At 47.3% G+C, this 24,323-nt stretch overlaps 1 protein-coding gene across 1 annotated transcript in view; it reads left to right on the top strand.

The window, feature by feature from the left end:
* The window catches only part of LOC146222327 (neurexin-2-like), a 282,700-nt gene extending 259,517 nt beyond the window's left edge, over window positions 1–23,183 (top strand). The window contains exons 13-15 of the mRNA XM_084691157.1: window positions 6,547–6,866; window positions 11,936–12,014; window positions 20,028–23,183. Of these exons, the coding sequence (XP_084547283.1) occupies window positions 6,547–6,866; window positions 11,936–12,014; window positions 20,028–20,935 (1,307 nt within the window). The 3' untranslated portion in view covers window positions 20,936–23,183. The remainder of the gene's footprint in view (window positions 1–6,546; window positions 6,867–11,935; window positions 12,015–20,027) is intronic.
* The last annotated feature ends 1,140 nt before the right edge of the window (window positions 23,184–24,323 follow it).

Here is a 24,323-nt window from a genome sequence, read left to right as displayed (position 1 = left end):
GGAGCCTGGTTCATCATTGCCCCCTATGAAGCTGCTCATGAAGAGAATATCGGACTTTGATCTGCCTTCGTTCCTCTTTTTTGGGAGAATAGTGAGTCAATTTGTGGACTGTGCCAGCACCCGCAAAAAAAGAGGCAGCAAAACACAGGGCCAGATCCCCTAGACCAACACTGAACTTGACCATGTTATTTCATGGTTCCTGTTCCGTTAAATGGCCTGGAACAGCTTTCGTCACAGTTGGAGTGAGAGAAGGAGACGACAGAAAAGCCATTCTTGACCTCTGTGTTTTTTTTTCAAGTCCTATCTCTAGATCTAGAGATGTATGCCGGCAGAGAGATAGCTACAACTAGCTACAGAACCGCTATTTGGATCCCTTCACTGGTCATCCCGATGTATCTTTCTCTCCGTCTAAGTCCTCCTACCAGGCCCCACCCCTCTCCATCCCCTTACCCCAACCCCTCCCTGACACTGAGCTACCCATCCCTTCAACGTCACGGTACATTTGACACCCTCGCCTCCTTTGCCAAACACAGTTCGTTTGTAGCATTTCCCAAAATTGCCTTTTTTTCGGAGGGGTGAAAAAAAAGCGCCGCTAAATGCGCTTCATGAGTGAAAAAGGCCATGCTTGGGGAGAAGATATCTTCTACCCGCTGCGTGATCAACTTTCTCTCGCTCCAGCTTTTTCCATCCCTTTTCTCTCCCTCTCTCTCCTGGCTCCTGTGCAGACTTTTACGGAACAGTGCTCTGATGATAACCAACGGAGATATGATAAGAGCACAACCAAACACATACGGGCCCTGGGCGTAAAGGTCCTCATGTCCAATCCATCAAAGAGTGAGGACCAGTGGGAGCGAAAGAGAGCGTGGGCCCACTTCACACTGGCTTGAAATCCTACTCGGATTCACTCTCCACTGGAGGGCCATTAGGTCCAGAACATCCAGACTGCTCCCACCAGCACCATGGCTGCTTCCTCCCCAAATCGGACACTCAGAAGGGGGGGAGCAGCTCTGCGAGCGCCTCCCCTCAGCCACGGAGGTTGCTCAAGCTGCTCTCATTACCTCGGCCTCAGACAGGCAATCTGTGCATTAGCCAGCCGAGCGTAGCCCCTAGCCCGGCCCACTCGCCATCTCTGCGGGCTTCACCAGTAATTACCGTCCCCGAATCTCAGCCAGCACACTCTCTCTCTCTTCTTTTGTCTCTCTCCCTTTCTCTCCTCCTGTCTCTCTCCACCTCTCTCCCTCGCTCTCTCTCCCTTTCTCTCCCCCTGTCTCTCTCCACCTCTCTCCCTCGCTCTCTCTCTCTTGCTCCCTCTTCCTCCCAGCAAAGAACCAAGGAGTTAGATGCAAGAATGTATATCCACTACGCCCCTGTGAACAATTCTCAACAGGTCACAGGAGAGCGGAGCAGTGATACAGTGTGCTCGAGCAGGTTTCCAAAGGCACAAAATGGACTCTAGTGGTTTCTGTGGTTCTGTGTGGATTGCAAGCCAGGCCGGTGGTACGATCAGTCTGTATAAAGACCTTGGAGAAGAGGGGGAGGAGGGACGCTTAAGGTACGCCTGACTCACCGGCGTTTTATAACTCCTACATGCGCTTTGCACTTGACTGCGTTCTTTCTCTCTGTGTCTATAATTCCCTCCTTCGTTGTCCTCTCCTTACGCTCGTCTTCCCTTTCTCCGCTCGTCTCCGCCGTTCCTCTCTCGTCCCGTCCCCCCCTTCTCCCTCTCCTCTCTCGCCCCCTCTGCTCTGTTTTCGGCATCATCTCAACCTTTCCCTTCCGACCGTGTAACGCGCTCTCCTCATGCCGGTATCTTCCTTGAGCCGTACTTCATCCCCACCCCCTCCGTCCCTCCTGTCATCCGAAATGTCCCAAGTCTCCCTCAATCCCTGTCCAACCCCCCACCCCCCAACCCCTTAGTGCCCGTCATCCTCTCGTTTTCGGAGAATCCAAAGATGCCACGAGGCTGCTATGCCGCTGTCTCCGTCGATCCCGCTCAACCAACAGTGGAGATGTGTTCTGGAAACAAACAGCAGACAAAACCAAGTGGATTTACTTTTTTTCCCTTTCTTTTAACGAGGGGGTGTTTGTCTATCTCGTTTCCCAGACCCAGCGGTATTGATTATGTGTCTGCCTGTGAGACTGTGCCATTCCACTGCACATTAGATATTGAAAAATCCACCCCCCCTCTCTCGCTCCCATCTGGTGCTCAAGGGGCCGCTCCCCCCCTCCCCACCGCCACTGCCCTCGGTCGGAAAGTTGACTGATGAAACGGCTGCCGCCATGGGGGGAACGAACCAGGTCATCAGCCTCCTAAGCCACCCCATGAGAAACCTCTGCCCCCCTTTTCCGCTCCCCTATTTTTTTACCCAGATGCCCCATTTAAGGAGCAAAGGAATCGTTCATCGCCGCTCTGATCCTTTTCTCACTCCCCCAGCCCACTCCCCCTCGACTGAGACGAAGAGATTCTTCGCTGTGGTACGGGTGACACATACACGGCCGTGGGAGCAGTCGTGGATTGCCGCGGGAGGGGGGAGAGGGGGGAGGATGAGGCCCCGTCGCCGTCGAAAAGCTCAGATGGCCAGCTTTCGACACCACAGGGATTTCCGTGTTAGAGTACATGACAACACTCTAAGCTATCTGTTAGCCCGTCTGCGCCGCTCTCTTCGCTTTACCCTCCCTCCTCCTTGGTTCGCCGTCGCTTTTCCCTCTTTATCTCGCTTTCACTCTCGGTCTTTCGAGCGTGTTCACACCGCCGCTATTCTTATCCCGGTTGCTAGCTTGCTGGCGAACTGGCGCCGGCCCTCTGGATGTGCCTGTCGCTCATGGACAGTGTGTGAACGGCTTCCACAAGAGTTTGAACAAGGAACATCCGTGCGATGCCAACAGGGGCCGACACAAAAGGGAGCTGCAACCACAGAATGAAAACGGCACTGTAGCCTAGATTCGAATGAAAGATAGAGGAGAGGACAGGAGGAGAGAATGGGAGATGTAGGCTGAGAGAGTGCAGCCGACAGAAAAAAGAACTACAGCAAGTTAGAAAGGGAGGGTTCCACTCGATGAGGGCGAGACAGAAAAAGAGAAAGTGAGATTCCGACGCCCCCCCCCCAAAAAAATCGAAACCGGGAAAGGACACGCTAAGTGGAGAGACGGCAATGAAGCCAAGCGGGGGAGAGAGGAAGAGACTCCCAATCGCCTATAAGCACCATGGTTTTCCAGCGAGCGGAGACGTCCATCACTCCTGGGCGAGGGCCGAAGTTAATTAAGAGTGTGTCGTCCTCAATGGCTCTTTTAATGAGCAACCCTGGATGACACCCTGCGACTGTGGCAGCTTTGGGCCCAGGCCTCTGGCCATTAAGGGCCCATCATCTTGAGGACCTGGAGAGACAGAGACGCCACCACCGGCGCCCCAACCCAAATTGATCCAATAAAGCCTCATCAGGCAGTCCTGCCGGTGTCAGCCGCACACACACACACATGCATATAGCCCACTTGGGCAGTAGGTACACACGGATGCAAATGTCCATGCCCACACACTCGAAAATCCACACAGCAAACACAAGCAAACAAACCATCCGAAAGGCCACCTCTGACAGGTTGGTAGAGGTCGTCTCACTGATACGTTCCAGACACCTTACATAAGTTATTACGAACGCGCGCGCGCACACGCACGCACGCGCTCACTCGAATGGGCTGGCCTGTGCGCGGCTCTGTCATATTAAGCCGTCTGATTGCTTGTCAAGCGGAGATCTCATCCCGACGTGTTTTTTTGCTCTCCTTCTCCTCCTCCCCTTGCCCCCAGCCTCCCCCTCCCCTCTCCGACCCCCCCCCCCCCCCCCCCTTCCCATCTACCAAATTGCCTCTAAAGCCACATGTCAGTTTTGATTTGACCCGGCAGGCCCCCAAAACAATCACTTCATCAGCCTCCCGTTACTCTAACCCCGATCCCGCGCACACACACACACACACACACAGACACACACTCATTCCCTCATCTACCCCAGAGGGCACCTTTTCCTTCTGGATGCAGTCAAGTGAAGACACAGGAGCTTTTCTTAGGTGTTTACCAATGCCGTGTGGGAGCATGGCTGAGGAACAAAAAATGCAAAAATGTTTTCCCTCAATTGACATGTGCAATTGCCTTCTCATAGCAGGGCTCACGATACATGGCTGCTTCCTTCCAGCCCTCTCTGCTCGCTCAGTTTGTCAGCTCTTCTCATTCATAGCTTCCCTGCCCGTACGACACTTTGAACCGAGCGCAGAGGAAATGACGGTTTCCTTCCATTTCTGAGGCTGTCAGCATCGGTTGTCAGTCTGTCAGCCTGTCATTCTACTTTGCACCCAGCAATCCCACCCACCGGTGCTGTGATGTTATTATGCAGAAGTCAAGTTTCATCATCATTCGGGAGTCAGGCGGCTGAGCGGGTAGAGCATCGGGCTAGTAATCTGAAGGTTGCCAGTTCGATTCCCGTCCGGTGCATATGACGTTGCGTCCTTGGGCAAGGCACTTCACCCTACTTGCCTCGGGGAGAATGTCCCTGCACTTACTGTAAGTCGCTCTGGATGAGAGCATCTGCTAAAATGACTAAATGTAAATGTAATTCCATGGAGGACAAAGTCTTCCACACACAGAAACAGTTCTCCTCATGAAACCAGAGACCCTATTGGCTTAGACCCAGTACCGTAATCAGATAAGGAGATGGTACCCGGGCAAACAGACAGTGTCTATCCGGGACCCCAGCACCATGGAAACAGGAGACCCCCTGGGCTGACGCGAGTCCATCCTCTGGTCAAGGGCACCGAGGAGACAATACCATCTTGCGGAGAGTCGATGCGAGAGAGTGTGTATGAGAGACTCACATGCAGTCGACGTGAGGGTGCCCACATGCTCGTGTTCTGCTCTGTTTTCATTGCTGATGTCTGTCCCTGAACAAAAAGCCATCTCCTCCTTCCCTCCTTATGTCGCGATCGCTTCGAAAACAAAAACATGGCCGACGGAACACGAAAGAGCTATTATGTCAACAGTGCATATGCCACGCATTAAGTCCGATCATTAAGAAAGCAGGGAGTTGTAACTATTTCTCCTGGGCTTCAGATGGACCTATTGATTTAACGACACCATGGCGTGTGTAATGGACTGTCTCAATGGAGTGTTTATCGCCGAAACGCCACGCACGCGCGTACGTACGCGTGTCCCGGCTCATACTGTACAGTACACACACGCAAAGGGCCCCGCACATCCTCAGACAGACTAATGAGCAGACACACGCTAGCGGATTAAGAAGATCCACAGCTCGCCTCTTTAAATTGAAATGAATGGGAGCCATTTTCCCCTGATGGTGTGGAGTCTGCAGCGGACCGGGCTGCTTTCCGCAAACAATAGAGCGATGTCAATACACGACTTAGGGTGCCCTCTTAGGATCACCTTACACACACACACACACACACACAGCATCCCTTTCACACACACACACACACACACACATATACTGCCAACGGAGATTGATTAATCCATAAAAAAAAACGCTTTGGTTTCTCTTGCCATCCCCTTCTTGAGTAATGACCTCATCTTGCCTCTTTTTAGACCACCGCCAAACACAATCCTACAGTAATCCCTTCCCCCAGGGGGTCCATTAGTGAGGTTAGAGGTCGACGCATCTTATCTTCCCCCTGATTGGCCCGGTATGACACCTCCTCCGAGGCCCCTGCGTGAGGGAACGGCGAGGGAGGGTTGGAGGAAAGAGAAAAAGGACTGACATCAGCAACGGAGGGAGAGACAGAGGACACCAATGACATCCCCTGGAACACGACCCTCTCCTCCTCCTTTCCACCCGCCCTCAACCCCTGGTAGCACATTAGTATTGGACCACGCTAATAGCTGCGCCACCCAATTCCCCTTTTTCCATCCTGATACATAGTAATGACAGACGGGAGGACAGCTCTTGAATTAAACATGTCCTCGCCAGTGGCTAATATTATTGCCTGGTCTGCTTCTAGAGAACGGGAAAGGTTCTCTTTTTTTTCTTTTTTCTTCAAGGTACTTCATCATCGGTGCAGCTCAGGTGCTGTGGGGTCAATGACACAGGGGCTGGCATGCCTGTAATGCATTCCATCTCGTTGAATTAGATGCGTTTCTTCCTGCTAGCCTCAGTGCCAGGGTCGGCCAGTTGCACTACCCTGCAATCTATTTGAATGCCAGATCCAGGCGACTGGTGTCTGAGTGGCTCCAACGCCCGCAGCCTAGCCCCATAATGGCAGACACCTGCGCCAAGCAAGGTCCAATCTCTCTAGGGTGTTACCAAGGGTGGAAATCCCTGTGTGATGGAGCGCAAGTGTATATGTGCGTGTGTGTTTAGCTGTGGGTGTGTGTTTCGTTTCTGTTTGTACGAAGAAACTAAATGTTTGTTGGCTGGTCAGCAAAGACCAGCTGACTGATGTCTCTTCCCTGACACTTCTTTCTCTCACACGTTCTTCTCCGTTTCTCCTTTCTGCCAACTTGTACCCCCCTCCTCCCCTCTTTCCGTCCCGTCATCTTCCTCCGCTCACCAGGTCGACAGTTGACCATCTTCAACAGCCAGGCATTCATCAAAATCGGAGGGGATAAGGGCCGCCATTTCCAGGGCCAAATCTCGGGCCTCTACTACAACGGCCTGCAGGTGCTCAAGCTGGCGGCCGAGGGCGATGCCAACGTGCAGGCCCAGGGCAACCTGCGGCTGGTCGGCGACGTGCCCTCCGTGCTGACCACCGACACCACCTCCACCACCCCTCTGGCAGATATGTCCACCACCATCATGGAAACCACCACCACCATGGCCACCACCACAACACGCAAGCAGCGCTCCCCTACCATGCGGGACAGTGTCACACAGGTGAGTGGTGGGCGTGGACAGAGAAGGGAGAAGAGTGATGGCGGGGGAGTCGAAATCAGGTCGTGAAGGTTATCAGGTCGCGTTGAAGTGGGATTATTTAAAAGGGAAATCCTTTGTAATAGTCGTACTTCTCTTCAAAATAGCACAGTGTTTGCTTTCGGACTTCATACTGACCCTCAGTAAGTCAACTTCAAAAGAGAGGATCAGACAGAACTGTACCACAGGCTAACTTATTAGTCCAATCCAGGGCTCCAAGTTGATTCCTTCCAAATCGATGACAAACGAGAGCCGGACCATGATGTCCGGAAACATGAATAACTCTCAGCCCAGACACACCAACATAGCCCACTGACGGGTGACAAAGAACAGGGAAAAAAACGTTCAAAATCCAAATGGAGGCGAGGTGCAAACCGAGGGTGCAAAAGGGGGCGAGATGCAAACCGCTAATAGCTAACTATTATTCGAACTATTAGTTGGCCTCACCCTAATCATGTTGTTGCCTCCCGTGTCTGCCCACAGCACATGTGTGTACATGTCCCCTTTGACGAGAACCTGTGATTAATAGCGATTCACAGCAGCTAATCTCCGTCCGCTGTAAAGTCGGCATCCTACGGCTTCATTCCTGGAGGTAGCAATTATCCAAACAATGCTGGGAAGGGTCATTAATGCATATATCAACATGACACAGTCATGGCTTCCTGTCCCACGTATTAAGCAGTAACAACAGACAGAGACAGTGCCGTAGGAGGGACAAGATTTTCACATTTGAGGGCCCATTGCATCTGTTTATTAGCCCGTGCAATGCGAAACTGTTCTCTCACACTATTACAGTTTGAACTCCTCTCAAATATGCAGCAGTAGACAGATTACGCGAGACAATATGGAAATTGGGTTTAGAACTTGTTTATCGACGCTCATCTTGTTAACATTGATAACCATTGTGTCTCCTGGTATTTAAAGGTGAGCAAAAGGTTTTGCTTTCTCACCATTGCAGAGAACTTGCTGGGTGTTGCAAGAGTGAAGTGCCAATTAATGGAAGTTTTGTGAGGAAAAGGATTGCGTAACGTGTTCGTCAGCACCATTCTTGTCCACAGAAGCTTACCTGAGATCTGTAACTTCACCCGGCATTGCTACCTTTGTGTGCTCTTAGAGACGAAAAAAAGTTTAAAGTTTATTTTTCTATTGAATTGTGTCCTGGAGCATGATTGTCTGCAGATCTATGCATTTTAAAAGGGAACACTTCTTAGACTTTTTTTGTGCTGGATTAGGGTTAGGATTATGGTTAGAGTTAGCTAACCCTACCCAACTCTAACCATAATCCTAACCCCAGGAGTTGTAAATAATCGCTAAAAGGTAACTGGAAAGAATTCTGAAAACTATTTTGTTATCTTATGCGCATCTCTTCCTCTTCCTGCTTTGACAATCATGTGACATTTTCTGCGCGTAGAACACTTAGGCCTACATTTCCCATGACTTCTTCCCTCTTTTAATCTCTGCAGTCGTCTGTCTGTCTGACTACTCTTCTCCCTATTTCTCTCTCTCTTCCATTTTCTTTCTACCAAGTCCCTTCTCTCTCTCTCTCTCTCTCTCTCTCTCTCTCTTTCTCTCTCTCTCTCTCTCTCTCTCTCTCTCTCTCTCTCTCTCTCTCTCTCTCTCTCTCTCTCTCTGTCTCTCTCTGTCTTTCTCTCGCTCTCTCTCTCTCTCTCTCTGTCTCTCTACCCCATCTTAGACAAAACCAACATCGCTAATTACTGGACTAAAAGCTTTGGGTGGGGTGGGGGTGGGGGAGCGTAGGGAGAGAGATATATGCGGCTCAAGCAAATACCAATCAAGGCTTTTCCTAATTGAATGTAAGCTTTTGGACGGTAGTCGCTTGTTGTTCTTTTGGGAGGAGTTCTGTTTCCCTCTAGCTCCAGCGAGCACACTACCAAAAATCCAGAGTGCCACGGCTTTGATTTCAGCTTATTAAATTCAATAAATGAGGTCGGGGAAATACGCTTAATTATCTTTTATGTGGAACTTTCAAAGCGGTTTTTGCACACTGCACGTCACTGGCATAGGGGGAGAGAGGGGGAGGCAGATCAGAGACATGGGGTCGCTCCCAAGGTCCACGGGGAGACTTTGTCCTCCCAATGTCAAACATGATGCTGCTGGCCCAACGCTTCGATCCCGAGTTTAGGGACCCTCGCTCTCAGATCCCTTACAGATGAGGTCATATCCCATTACCTCCACTCTGTACTCATTGAGATCCTGTGGTTTGAGGTTGTTCTCCTCCTCCCACTCTAAGTAAACGTGAGATCACTGTAACCCACACCCGACATGTTGGTCTGAACCAGATGCATGCATCGTGTTTTCTCACTCTATTTTGACAGCAGGGAAACGGGGAGTGTAACAAGGAGTGCAAACAGAACCGATAAATACAGGAACCATGTTCTCTCCAGACAGGGTTCTGTCTATTTCTGTTTGAGACAGCTAGACTTCACACTGTTGTAACAGTCTGCAAGCACCACTGTATAAGTATTGCAGAGGGTTAGATCATGTTACTAACTCTAGTTCTACCCATAGCTATAAACGCATCAAATGTTTACCGCCTGACGTATGCCCTATTCAACGACACAACAAGACATATTGTCCCAACCATGGTATGTTTTTGCATGGACCGCTAACCAATTTTTCTCTCGTGTTCACACATTTGAAGTACATCTTCACGCCAATTTTCACACTCTCAAGTAGATTTGACGGCCCAAAGCACATTTTTGGAAGAATATCGGACTTGAGAATGAGAAGGCAAATAACCAATGAGTCACTCATCCAAGCACTGGGATATGAAAATGTCTATGAACCTATCTCTAGCTCTCCCCCCGTCCAGCCATGCACATTAATGGGATGTAAGCTTAGGTCTGGCCTACGCGGCTCGATAAACCCACAACTCCATTATTATCAAGCTTTCCTGGTTTTTGTTCCTTTCGCCACACTGATGGCCGATGTGTAGTTCTCACTGCCCAGCGGGCTCGCCTACGTTTCCCACATGAACATGGGAGCTAGATTGGACTCCAGTGGAGTAAGACAGTAGGGAATAGGGGGGTGGCTGGGGAGGGAAAGAGATAAAAGTACAGTCTTGTTATGTGCGGGGGTAAATAGGAGAATGGATGGACAGAGGGGGCGGGATAAGGGGAAGGGAGGACAGGGAGTAAATGACTGTTGAGTACAGGGGGTGGGTGAAAATGAATGAATGAAGGTGGGAAGAGAAGGAAAGAGGGAGCAAGAGAGGACAGGGAGAGATAGGCGCTAGAGAAAGGGGTGGACCTTACCGAATACAAAAGGAGTCAAACTTGGAAAAAGGAGGACATAGTTAGACGATGTATTGGGAGTGAAATGACGACAGCAGAAGATGTCATCCTTGAAATCCAGCTTGACACATCAATTCTTGATGTCATGAACATTGGTTGGTATGTGTACTAGAATATTACTTTTATGTTACATAATGATCAAAATGATTATTCATTTAACTACAAATAGTGCATACTACTGGAGTAAATGCGGAACAAGTGTACAATTCTACAGTATTACAGTGGTACACAAGTACCATTGTATTTCATTGATAACTTGTCCTAACAAACACAATCACACACTTCTCAAAAAAGGGTGCTACTGTATGTAGGAAGTTTTGTCCCATCAGAAGAACTCTCCGGAACCTTTTCAAGACCTCGAACATTGTTTCATAGAGTAAACAAAAGTGACACCTATATTTTCAATGCTCCAAAACCTCTGAGCTAACTAGCATGCAAGGCGGCCCTTTGATCATAGAGAATAATGATTTGGTAGTTAGAATGTAGATGGTACCTTTTGAAGTGTTTTTGTACCATCCCCTGGTACTAGCATTGTCCAAACACAATCTGGGTATTTTTAAGAATGGAATAAGTCCAATACTTCTTTTTTGATCTTGACCCCAATTTCATGGACGTTGGTTTGGGGACCAACTAAGATCTTTACTCCATCCGACTGTCTTTGTTCCTGATCCTTTATGGAAAGCTTGATAGGCAGTGTTGGAGAGAGCATTGTAGCCACCATAGCCAGGTTACCCAGGATAAACTGGGGCATAGTAAATTCTTGACAACATTGACTGAAATAAGAGTCTGTTTTGTCTGAGTAAAAATGCGAAAATGTTTGAGAGACTACACAGGCTCAGTGACGCACTTTGGAGCATTTGACGCAAAGGCACGGTGGTTTGCTAATAGAGGAGAGAGCTGTAGACGTGTTAGCAGCAGATGTAGTTAGGAGGATGATGTAAGATCATTAATCTACCTGACAGACCCAGGTGTGCTTCGGGTGGTCTGGAGCACACACACACCCACACACACACACACCCACACACAAAGCACTCAAATGCATATCTTTTCACACGAGCACGCGCATTTTCAGATTCTCTTACACACACACACACACACACATGCACATGCGCACAAACTCCTTTATATATTCAAATACACATACACACACTCCATTTGATTAATAAGTGATTGCATCCAGGCTGTGTATTAATAATGGAGACAGAGCTCTATGTTCAGCTGCTTGGAACAAATCACTGTGCTCAAATCAATTGCACTGTCTGTGATAAAAGCCTTACTGTATTATAGAAGACTGCCCTTCTGCCTAAACTGGAAAAAGACTTGGGGAGTGATAGTAGTCTAATATTATGGTGGCTAATGCTAATAGATATCAATAGATGTTGTCAAACATGTACTGTATGTATATACTGTATATACTATATATAGACATAAAGATCTATGTATTTACCGCGTGAATGAACATATATACTTATACACAAATATGTGAACAGATGTTCTTTGTTATCGCAGAGAAGTATGGTCCATATTTTGTAACCCCTGAACTCAAATGTAATGGTAACCCACAATCTATCTCACATCCCAATCCTTCCCTCCCTCCTACCCTCTCCTTTCCATCATCCACCCCTTTACCCCCTCCATCCCTGTCTCCCACCCTCCCTCCCTCCATCCCTCTCTCCCTCCCATCACTCCCTCCCTATTCTCCTCTCTCTCTTGTTCCAGAACACGGATGACCTGTTGGTTGCATCAGCAGAGTGTCCTAGTGATGATGAGGACTTGGAGGAGTGTGAGCCAGGAAATGGTGAGTCCACTCTGGGGGTTTCCTGCGTCCAAATAAACTACAGTGTCGGGGGGAAAAAGAACTACAAAGACACACACACACACTCTGCTCCCCCTACCCACTTTTGTGCTCTACTCTGTGAACCCATGACCTCTCATATGCAGCTGCCATTGGCCAGACGCGCATCCGCCCACCTTTCTCGTTGGCCGGGATTCCAAACTCGAGCAAGGCAAGGCAGATGTCAGCCGCTGCCTCTGCTGCTCCGCCCCCGGATTGGGCAACAGCTGGTGTTGGCCCAGCTGTTGCACCAATCATCCGCTCTGGTCTTAATGAGGGCGGACAGGTCCAGTGTTGAGAGCCTCTCACTCAGCCCTCTTTCCCAGCTGTAACCTGGCAGCCCCTGGGGAGCCAAGCGAGGCTGAGGTGAGGCGGAGGGGATCAAACAAAACCTCTGAGGGGCCCAGGGGGGTCATGGGCAGTACCGGTCCTACCACATCTGGCGCCCTAGGCGAAATGTATCAACAGTCTCCGAACCAGACATCCAGAGCGGGCGTGAGTTCTATGTTCTTGAGCAAAGCGAAGAAGGCCGCGTGGCATTGGGTAAAGACCTTCAGGCCGGCAAGAACCTTTCTGAAATCAATGTTAACAGGCTTCCAGTGTAGCATTCGAAGTGGTTCCTATTGACTCAATGGTACACGTGACTCACACCTTGAAGCTAAATGCTACACTCTACAGTCAGGGACAGCGGTGAGGAAGAACGCAGACATTCAGTAAATGATGGGCAACATTACAGTTAAAATGGAATAGATTATGGGAATGAGGCTCTCTGTGAGGTGAAATAGTGATCTAAAACGCTGTTGAAACAGTACAGAGTAAATTAATTCTCTCTATGGTTTCTCAGTGGGAGGTAGAGACAGAAATAGAGGCTCAATTCCCTTCTTATCACAAGGAAAAATGTGAGTTTTTTCGGTGGCTGCTACCCGGGCTTAATCTCTTGGGAGAGACTGGGAAAAAACACCCAAACACCACACACTTACAGAGGCCTGCGTATGCAAACCCCTTCCAGTGTACCCACACAGTTTCACGCAACACGTACACACTCGCACGCTCCCTGTCTTACATCCCTTCTGCACAGCTGCAACAACACATCAACATACACCCTCTGGACAAACGCACACACACACCATCTCCAGACAAACACGTCAGTGTTTCTCAGTGGGCGTCGAGATTTCTCCCTCAGCCGTCTCCCTCTGGACACAACAATCGCAGGAAGCCCACAGCCTCACCGCCACGGTGCCAGACAGTGGAAGGAGATCTCCTCTCTATTGTCAGGGACCCCGGCAGGCAGCATAAGCCTCAAACCGAATGTCTAGGTCTGTACGACTGAAAGCAACTCTTTTCTCGGCTCTCTCTCCCACACATAGGGACATATTCGTGATCTGGTAGGAGATAATAGTGGTGTGGGAGGGATTCCAACTCACGTAGCGGACAACCCCGGAGTTGGGGGACAGGGTCAACAGCAGGGCAAGCAGGCAACCAAATGGTTTGGAACGCTGCTCCTCACAGCAATGGTGGAATTGTCCTTTGGATTTGAAACGCAAATAGATCGAATATTCAACGTAGACGAGACCCAAACCTTGTTGCCGTGCCACTGACTCATGGCGACATGACTGCAGAAGGGTTGCTCGTGCGGATTCGTGGCTGGGTATCTTGTTTTAGCAGACCGTCGTTTTGTGTGTGTTTGTGTGTGTGTGTGTTTGGGTCCTTTCTCTGACTTTAGAGGAAGGAGGATGCTTGATGCGTGAGACTCAAACGGCGTCCCTCTCTGATAGGCTGTCAGTGGTCCACCGTCGGAAAGGGATCCCCACAAACAGACGAGACAGGCGCACATCCACACAGATTATACGTGCATACGGTACACAAAGAGATAGGAGAGGACAAGACGCGTTGTAGAGAGAGAGAGAGAGATAGAGAGAGGCTGGGGGGAGATACACAGAGAGAGAGAAAGATAAAACATTTCAGGGGAGACCGATGTTGAAATGTGCGTCACGTCTTCACGCGCTTGGAGAGAGGGAAAAGGGAAAGAAAGAGTGCAAGAGAGATCCCACCGTTGTGCTGATGAGTTTTCCATCTCCCCTTCCTCTCCCACTGGGCTAATTAATCTTTGGCCTCGTTAGGAAACCTTAATTACATCATCCCACTAAGCCAGGATTTGGATTCTGTGGCGTCTAATGAGCCCAACTCCGAAAAGGGAGAAAACGTATCGGGAGCTCCGTCACAAAGCCGCACTATCTACAGAAGAGATAGGGAAAGAGTGACACTCGCGCGCGCGCGCACACACACGCAAGCGCACACGGAGACCCACGCGCACCGAGAACACATATACGCTCTCACTCTCTCTTCATCTCGTTCTCTCATGTCCACCCTCTACTTATCAGTCGCAAGACGTCAGCAGGTGTTATCGCAGAGTCTTCCTTCAGTGGGTTCAGGGGTTTGAGAGGCCCTGGATAATTCATCGCACGCCCTCCGCAGAGACCAGACACAAATGTTCTCCTCGTGGAACGATGGGTGGAGCCGAGAGGACCAGGAGATGTGAACGACCCTAAAACTCCAGCCCGTGCCCCCTCATCTGAGTGTCTCATAGAGAGCAATAGGGCCCCCCAGTGGTTCAACAGGCCCACTTCACTAAAGGGTGGTCTGATCCCCACATCCCGCCCTCCCTAAGGTCACTTCTGATCTGACACAGCGGGATAAGTAAAAGCAGGGTCCCGTCTTCCAAACTGTCTTTCTTCATTGGAATAAGGGAAGGATGGATTTTTGGAGTGTTCAAACAGGGCCCTGGTTCTGCTCTCAAACTCGATCCCCTCAACTAGCCTCTTCCTCGCATTTCCTTGGTGTGGGTTTGGGAAGATGCGAATCCCCACACGATATGGTGAAAACATTTGCATGGTAGGAAAGCTAGCTGGTTGATGCTAACATTGCATCTTTCCTTTATAATCTCTATCTTTTCAAACTGTTTTTGAGTACATATTGTACTCAGTATGTATAGCCAACAATGCTTTCATCTATATAAAAAAGAACAGCATTCACACAAGCTTTTGTTTTCATGTGCAACATAACTTACCAACTGAATTAAACATTCATGTCCAAGTCCAAGTCTGACTAGATATAACACAACGTTACTTATGTCTGATGCTCGCACTAAAGTGCAGTTAAGACACACTGATGATGTATGCTGAAACCGTATTGTAGAAGTAATTACAGTCTAATGTTGTTACTGAAGAAGAGATAACTGGAATGATATCCATTGTCGTCGGACCACCACAAAGTTAACACAGCAGCAATAACTGTCCACAGGGACACCACAGGAAGTCTGCAAGCTCCAGCTTCACGCTGTTCAAGATTGTAAACAAATTTGATAACCAGAACAAACCCTTTTTTGCTGTCATTTTGTGTATTTTTTTTGTTCACATAATTATATTGAGGGGGGGTGGGGTCGTTCACCCCTGGAGAGTTTTGAAATCAGTCAGAAATAGTGATTATTTTGGAACAATCTGTCCTTTTTCTCAAGTTTTTTTTGTTGGACAGAATCTCTAATATATATTTATTCATACCATTAGTTCAGAGACCGTTTGGATGTGGACACATTTTAAGGAAGGTGAGGGAGGAAGATAGAAGGGTCTAGGGTCTAGAAAGAATGAGAAAACAGACATGAGACTTCAAAAGGGAAAGCATAAAAGGGAAAAAGACCCAAAAAGATCAAATGCAGAGAGGCAGACATGGGGGCAGAGGGAACCCATGGACACGGGGAGATAAACGTGGGGACATGGATGAGGAGACACTGTTGGAGACATGGAGAGAGAGATCGAGATGGAATTTGGAAAAAAGGGACATGAAAGAGAGATATGGCGATGTCTCTGTTCGCGCAGCCTGTTTTAGGCATGAATGTTGCGCCTTTAGGCCGCCTCGCAATTCTGTAGGAAGAATACAGAATGGCTGGGTCATTGTTGTACCGGCATTAAGCCGGCAGCAGAGTTAGCCATGTGGAATCTACGTCTGTGTAAAAGGGAGAGTCGGAATGGCTGGTTACACTCAACGCTGACGTCAAGCCTTTGATTCTGGAGCACACCGGCATGTTACCGGAAGCCATACAAAGGGCTGCATTATGCTGGCTTACGTTGGTTCAGTGTAAACAAGGAAAGGCTCTATAAAAAGAGGTCTTCTTAACTGCAATATTGCACGGTCCCTGTGTATGAAGACCTACAGAAATGAAGGAGGAGGAAAAAGCGGGAGAAAATGAAAGGTACGAGGTCGAGACCCAGAAAATTGAAGGAAGGAAGGTTGGAGGGAAGGAAGGAAGGAAGGAAGGACAGAAAAGAGGAAAAGGTCTTCTGAAGTCTGCATGAGGTTCATATTAGACATGTGGATTTCGTCCAGGCTCTTTACAAAGACACACACAACCCCACACACACTCCTTTTGGAGCCCCAAGGACCTGGTGTTTTGCGTCACACTGAAGAAGCAGTCCTGGGCTCGGGGCCACCACAGTCAAATCAAACACAGTTCATGGCAGAAATCCAGGATGGATTCTGCAGCTGAACGCAGCCCCTAGGATGCACACCAGTTCCAATCTGAGAGATATTATTAAGGGTGGCATCATCAATCAGTGTCAAAATAGATAAACCCCGGCCCGAGAAATACCGTGGCATCAAATGAGTAGTATATTTAGGTCATTTCTCACCTTAAATTTAAAATGATGTCTTACGTTGCATAATTGTTATCTTTATGGCATGAACTACTTTGGAATGGAACGAGAATGTCGTGTTTATCATCTCAAAACAGAATCGAAGGCTGTATTTTTAACCGTGTCCTAGCTCTAGACGGTCTATTTACGGTAAATATTTCAAAGGTTTGCTTGCCAGACAACGTGATCTGCAGAACAACTCAGCCAGTGATTTTTTTTTTGGTCTTTGCCCCATCATAGATGCATCAGTAGCCATCTGCCACGTTGGTGTTAGGGGAGGTGCACAGTCCTTAGAGTAAATTGAATTGGTTTACAAAAAAATGAGTCATACTTGTCTCTTGGAGTGTGCGCGTGGGGAAAGGGTGGGTATCGTGCTTGTGCAATGTGGGAATGCACCATACCTTGGCAAAAGTCGCTGCACGCTAACCTGACTCATCGCGTCTGCAGGTCAAACCACTTCACTGAGAGGTGGTCAAGAGTTGAGTCAAGTAGCTCTTCAATCTTCCAGAAAAGGAGTTGGATGAATGGACTTTCCTTGGCAGTTCTCAGTGCAAGGACAGACTGTTTTTGGGGGAGGCCTGTTGGAATGTGTCCGTCTATTCACACCAGCCTATTCACGTAGAAAGGGGGCTGCTGTAGACCAACCATAGGCGTCGTCTGACCAATCCGAAGCTGCATATGAGGAGCCATGGCACAGTTATGGGAGGAGCCAAGGCATGACATGACCTTGACTGTGAATATAGGAAGTACCACTGTCCAAAGAAAGAGAGCTCTGAGTTCTGTGCTCTGTGTGTGGGGGCTGAGGACTTCATCGCTACGTCCCTATTTGACTCGCGGAAAAAGGAAACGTTCGACTTTGCGTTTATACCGAACACTTTCCATTTCAACGGTTACAAAACATGAGTCGTCCGGAGCCCAAAATGTTGAGTACAAAAAGGTAACTGTTTGAATCACTTCGCCTAACCACCAATATGTGATTCACTCGGCAATCAGCCTGCCAGACGTCGAATGACATCATACAGGGAAACGCTCCAGGTTCTCACAACATGTTTCAATGTCAGACACCTGTAAGTGGCACACACAGTGGCTGCACACAGCGAGGGGTGGATGCAAGCAGAGAGGCAGGCACACACAGTGAGATATCGCACTGCCAACGTCACAGTCACAGAGACAGATGGCGAGGCAAAGATAGCGGCACATCCGTCTTCTCCTCAGCCCACTGTTCAAGATTATTCTCTGTAGGAGTCCAGTTAGACTTCAAGATTATGATTATTCAAGATGACAGTTATTCTACTCACTAGCTAGGATGTTCATATGTTCGAGATGGCGAAAACAATACTATCCACTGAACAGCAGTTTCATATTTGTCATTGTAGAATATGTACGGCCACACTTAATTGTTGTCTTTGAGGTGAACCTCAGCCTTCAAACACAGATACATGCATTAGCCCATTACAAATTTCGAAACAGCAGTTGGAAAAGGGTTCTACAAGGTTAAAAGGTTGAAATACTAACATTTCTCTTTCCAGCTTGTCTCATTTTCTGCTTTTCAAGGCCTATTACTGTTTTACTTGTCCTTGCTAATCTTCTTTTTAGGTTTTAGAGAAAAAAACATGTTCTTCTTTCGTAACAATGTCCTTTTGTTCTGAGGGGGAAAAGTGGTTTCATGGAGTTCACCAGGTCTGGGATTTTAGAGCTTCAGGGCTTGAGCTCTGGTGAAATGTATTTGGCCTCAGGTGACAACCCTGTCAGACCCCAAAATCCCCCTCATATTAATCCACAACAATTCCTAGTTGACACTTTTACATTCACATGCTGAAAATCATTCGCCAAGCTGTTAAGAGTCACACTACTTTACCTCATCAACTCTAAACAAAAGCCGTAGTCATGATATTCTGCTGATTATACTGGCATTCATGTGGTCCTGTATTGCTTTTATCTTTCCTTGTTCCAAGGAAATAATGTCCTAATCATTTAATTTTCCCTACTATTGCAAATTGTTTTTGTGCTTGTGACCCTAACACAATTACATGGATGCTGCCGAAGGCCTCAAATTGTTATTAAAGAAAGAAATGTAATATTTTATTGATACTGTGCCATGTACTGTTAACATTTTCCCCATTATGTTCAACATCACAAATCTTAACTTTTGTACTGAATTAACATTCTGAACATTCTTGTTTTGCTCACCCAACAATGTTTAATTAACTCTGGGTGTGATTATCGTACGAAAGAGAAAAAAGTTGCATCGCAAATGATCACTAGTCTCTTCAGAGACTGAATTTTACATGCAAAGGAATAGCAATTTTTTGAAAGAATAGTTAAGTATGTATGTTGGTAATTGGCAAAAAAAAAGCTGAGGAATATTTGTGTCCCTTATGTAGTATGTCTAGCGGGAGACATTTGGGTGATAAAAAAAGAAAAAGTACATTAAAAATGGGGGTGGGGATAAGGGCTGAATGTAGCATCTTTACTGTACTGTGTGTACTAACTTTGGGGTAGAAGTGAATTTCCTGCAGCTGGTCTTTGGAGCTTGCACATGCAGTCAATTAAGCTAATTATAAATGAGCCGTAGAAATCACCATGCCCAAAGGGAAAAGGAGACTGAGACCAAGTCTTTATAAAAGACAGAATGAATTAGTGAAGGATTTTTTTATTTTTCAACAAAAAAATAAGAAATGGGGGGAAAGTTGTTTATTAATATACGAGAACAATCTTACACAGCTTTCTTTTGTAATTTTTTTTTCATGCAAAAATCATGCGGCCAATTTGTTGATGTAAGTGACCTGAACTCCGTGGTTTGCTATCTTATTTAACCAATCAGAGACAACAGAACTCAGCGCTAGTGTAGACAGCTTAGAGTAGTATAGAGAAGCTGATAGGGAAGGATAGCTTGTTTAGTAGATGTTTGTAGCTGTTTGTAGTCCCTATAACCTTTAACATGTTGTACAAGTACAAGGGTAGTCTTTCTATGTAGTTAGAGATAGTCTAGGCCAGGGAGTTAGGAAAGAGTCAGATTATGTACAGTAGTTATACAGTGCATTTATACCTTTGCTGTCAGACAGTGGCTAGTCAGTTCACCTCCTTAAATAGAGTACTAGAGACTAACTAAACTTGAACTAACTTTGATAACTAACCTCATGTTAAGTTTTAGTGCTGTTCTAATAATGGTTACCTGTGTTGCTGTCTTTTTTTGACTGTTGCTATCATTTCCTTTTATGATTCGACGGGGGGGGCACGTTCAGGTTCTCACTAACACTATTTTCCCTCCGTTGTCTCTTTCTTGTCCTAGGAGGTGAAATAGTGTTGCCTATAATTACCGTGGACTCCCTAGACCCCCCGTCCATCGCCACCCGCTACCCAGTAATCCCCCCACCCCCCACCTACCACCCCTTCCTCACCCTTCTCGAAACCACCAAAGAGTCCCTCCCCCTCCCCAACGGCCGGCCCCCCTGCCCCCTGGACCAGGAGGACTGCGAAGAGGCCATCGAGGTGTCCGCCTATGGCTCGGGCGAGATGACCGAGTCGGACGACGAGGACTATTACAAAAATTCCCCCCTCGTCACCGATAGGACAGTCCTCCCCCCGCCCCCCCCGGCCGAGGGCGGCGTCCAGAACCCCCGCGATCGCCACTTCTCCCACCGTCCCCCAAACTCCCACCGCCCGCCCCTCTCCTCCACACCCACGGCCAACCCAGAGCAGCTTGGCCCCCGCCTCGAGCCAAGCGGCGGGGGGAGCGTGGCTGGGGGCAGCCCCAACAACATCCCCGCCGGGAAAATGAACACCCGGGACCAGGTTTTGCTGCCACCTGCCCACCCCTCCTCTTCTGACCCCGACAACCGCCACCGCCACATCCCAGGTATAACCTACCCCCCCAATTTCCCCCATGTTCCCACCCCAGACCCCACATCTCCAGAGAGAGGCCTTCCAGGAGCCGTGGAGGTGCAGCAGTCCAGCAGCACCACAGGCATGGTGGTGGGCATCGTGGCAGCGGCCGCCCTCTGCATCCTCATCCTGCTCTACGCCATGTACAAGTACCGCAACCGCGACGAGGGCTCCTACCAGGTGGACCAGAGCCGCAACTACATCAGCAACTCGGCCACGCAGAGCAACGGAGCCCTGGTGAAGGAGAAACAGCCCAGCACTGCCAAGACTGTCACCAAGAACAAGAAGAACAAAGACAAGGAGTACTACGTCTGATACGCTAGGGCTGAGACACGGACAGAGGCAGAGAGAGAGGAGGAGTGCAGAGAGAGAGCGAGAGAGAGAGAGAGAGAGAGAGAGAAGGGGAAAGAGAGAGAGAGAGAGGGAGTAGGTATGGCAGTATGATTATGGGCAGTGTTTTTTTTATTTAGTTTAACGTGATAACTTGTAACCAAAACACTTAGTCCCTTCTAAATCTCTTTGTAGCATAAAAGCAGAAGTAATAGAAAAAAAGATTGGCCATGTAGTAATATTTTTTCCTCAGTACATACATTCAAATAAAACTAGACCTGATTTATATATATTTTTTGCCTGATGTTATGGCCACAAAGCTCGCTCATAAAATATTAATCCGTGCCAACAGTCATACCGAATGCTGTTAATTCATAAGCGAAGAAATACTGTAATAAAAACACCAACAGTATTTGAGCAAAAAGGCCTTGTAGATCATGTTGATTTGGTGTTTTGGTTAAAGTTTTTTGTTATTTAAGGTTGTAAAATAGATGACCTTCTGCAATATTACATCTGAATACTGCCAACGTACAGAAACGGTGTCACACTCCCTCTCCAAGTATTCAGCTTTCCCTCACTTGTCTTTCGTCAACTCTCCTCCACTCCCTCTCTGTCACTCGTGCGCTCTGTTTCTCTCCTTGTCTATGGTGCTCAGCAGGTGACGCGACGTTCTTCTGCTGTGTTTCAAGCATGTAGTATTCATTTACGAAAAAGAGATAAAAAACGTTTTTTTTCTGTGGAGTTAAAAAACAAAAAAATGATAAAGTTAAACTAGCAACCACGTGAGAACCACTCCGAAACAACGGATGCTACCGTAAGTTTAGCCGCCAAACTTCTGAGGCCACACCCCTGGTCGTCCTTCGTTCCAGCAGATATCTGTCGTGTGTTTCCGGGGGCCTCCACAGTGCCCTCTAATGGGCCCATCCAGGAACTTGGGTCCCATCTTTCAGTACTAATCACAGAGAAACAGAAAAAACCTCCAGCAGCAAAATGACTCTGTGCTATATAAATATAAATATATGTATAGACGTTTCAGAAAAATCTATGGACTAAAATGGAGAGCGTGCGAAAGATGAGAATTCACACTACGGTGTGAGTGCCTCTGAGGACTGGCTGACAGACATAAAGAAGATGGACGCTAGACTTGAGACAGATTCCCCACCCCCACACCTCTCTCCATACACACTCTGGGTGAGCGTTAAAGTCACTGGAAGAGGCAGCCGTGTAGGTGGAAGTGAAGATCAGGACACATAAAGGGACAGAGTGCTATTTTGTTTGCTGTTTGAGTTTTTGCTTTTTTTCGTTTTTTTGGGGGGGGACAAGAAAATGAGAGACATTTTATGGAATTTGTGAGTTTGTTTTTGCTGGAGTCCCACTGTCCCACGTCTGTTGTGGCGTATGCTATCTTGCATCTAAAATGGCCTCGCATTGGCCAGGACTAATGGCTGCCAATAAGCAAACAAACCAGTGAGAAACTTTCAGTGAAAACACAAATACACCTATAACAAGGTGGACACCTGTTCCTTTGATGATGTACGACGGAACTCTAGTATTCCAATTTTCTCAACTCTATTAAAAAAGAAAACTGTACCATGAAAAGAAAAGAAAAACCTTGAAAAAAAAGTTTGTGAAATGTCTAAATATTTGAATCTTTCATCCCATTACTAAAACAAATGTTTTTCCCTATTATCATCCCTGTTTGGAGAAAAAAATTACAACGATAATTGATTCTGGGAAATTTGAATTTATGTTCTTTTGGGGGGGGGGGGGGTAATTGAACAAAATGTGATTTGGATTACAAAAATGAACCTGTGTACTTTTCTCCTTTCCAGGAGAAAGAAATACTCTCCTGTTCTCATCCCCTCATGCTGTCATCCCATTTCTGTCCATCGTCCATTCCTCATCTCTTTTCTCCCAATGGCAGATTGTATGTATCCATGACCTGGAGACCAAGCGGGATCCATCCATCCTCTATTTTCTATTGTTTTATATCTATCTCTGTCTATACTGCTAGAGACTAAAAAGGCTGTCGTGTCAAAATGGCCCCCTGGTTTCATTCATCTTTTCCTTCTTCATTGGGGTTTGTCTGGTTTCAGTTATCATCATTTCCCAATCATACTCCTCCCAGTATCTTCCTGTTCTTTCTAAATGTTATTGTAAAGTGTTCCAGTGAGATGACTCTAAATATGTGTACATTAACAGAGGGGAATACACTTGGTTATATACTTCTTAACACCCTGTGTTGTGTGGTCTGTTCTGCTTATTCATCCAGGAAATATTGTATTAACACCCACACCCGTGGCCTTGGTGTCCCTACATCAAACAACAACTAATTACATTTTTCAACTGTATTACATATTACAATTTAATGCTGAAGCAGTTGAAGGTGTCTAGACATCAAGATGTAAAGCTGAAAGCCATTTGGACCATTTTGCTCATTAAACATAGACGAAAGGGTACATTATGCCCTCATAACTAATCATCCACCCCGCAGTCGGTTGAGCTCCTGAAGAATGGAAGAGCACAATGAGCATGGTGTCAAATCTCTCTGCCACAGCAGAACACATAGGTTAGACAGACCATGGGAAGGAGTTGAATGCTGTTGATTCCCAAGAACACACACAGAACATCTTGCCATCCTTTCATCTATCCAGAAAGGTAAGTAATCCATTGAATGTGATGAACACAAACACAAAAATGTTCTTACAAAAGGGCATCTGTTAGTTTATGGCATGGTGTTCGGATTAGCTTCATTTATTGCCCCTTCTGATTATTCTTGGTTGCTCTAAGAATATATTTATTGATATTTAGGCAACGTTACACAGAGAGACTGGTTGAGACTGACACAAATATGAAGATAAAGCCATAAAAACAACGACCCTGACCTACATGACACCGTTTGAGAAGTTTGGAACTGAAGGACTTACATAAGGTGGGTAAAAACGGACGGCTTGATCATCGACTTCATAACTTCACACAGACCAGGATCATAGCTGCCCAGAGGTCTTTTGTTGGTGTTTCCCCCCTATTTCATCATGTTTCTCCTTCCAAAAAAACAAACCCTCCCTTGTGGTCTTTTGCCCTGGACCCCGCCCCTTTTCACACACACACACATATAGTACACACATATAGTACACACATATAGTACACACATATAGTACACACATATGGTACACACATATGGTACACACATATAGTACAAGGACAACCACATGACAGTCAAATATCTCAACTCATTTAGCGTGGCTCATCAGGAGACTCCAGCCTTTCGTTTCCTCCAAAAATACCCATTGTTAAGTCTCTCATGCTTTGTTCCATTCGTCAAAACTACATACAGCTGCATACTGTTGAGAGAGCTTTGCAGTGCACCAGC

The sequence above is a fragment of the Hypomesus nipponensis genome, chromosome 25 (assembly GCF_054491055.1).
Source record: "Hypomesus nipponensis isolate SF chromosome 25, ASM5449105v1, whole genome shotgun sequence".
In the NCBI taxonomy this organism is placed as follows: Eukaryota; Metazoa; Chordata; class Actinopteri; order Osmeriformes; family Osmeridae; genus Hypomesus; species Hypomesus nipponensis.
This window is presented reverse-complemented; position numbering and strand designations above follow the sequence as displayed.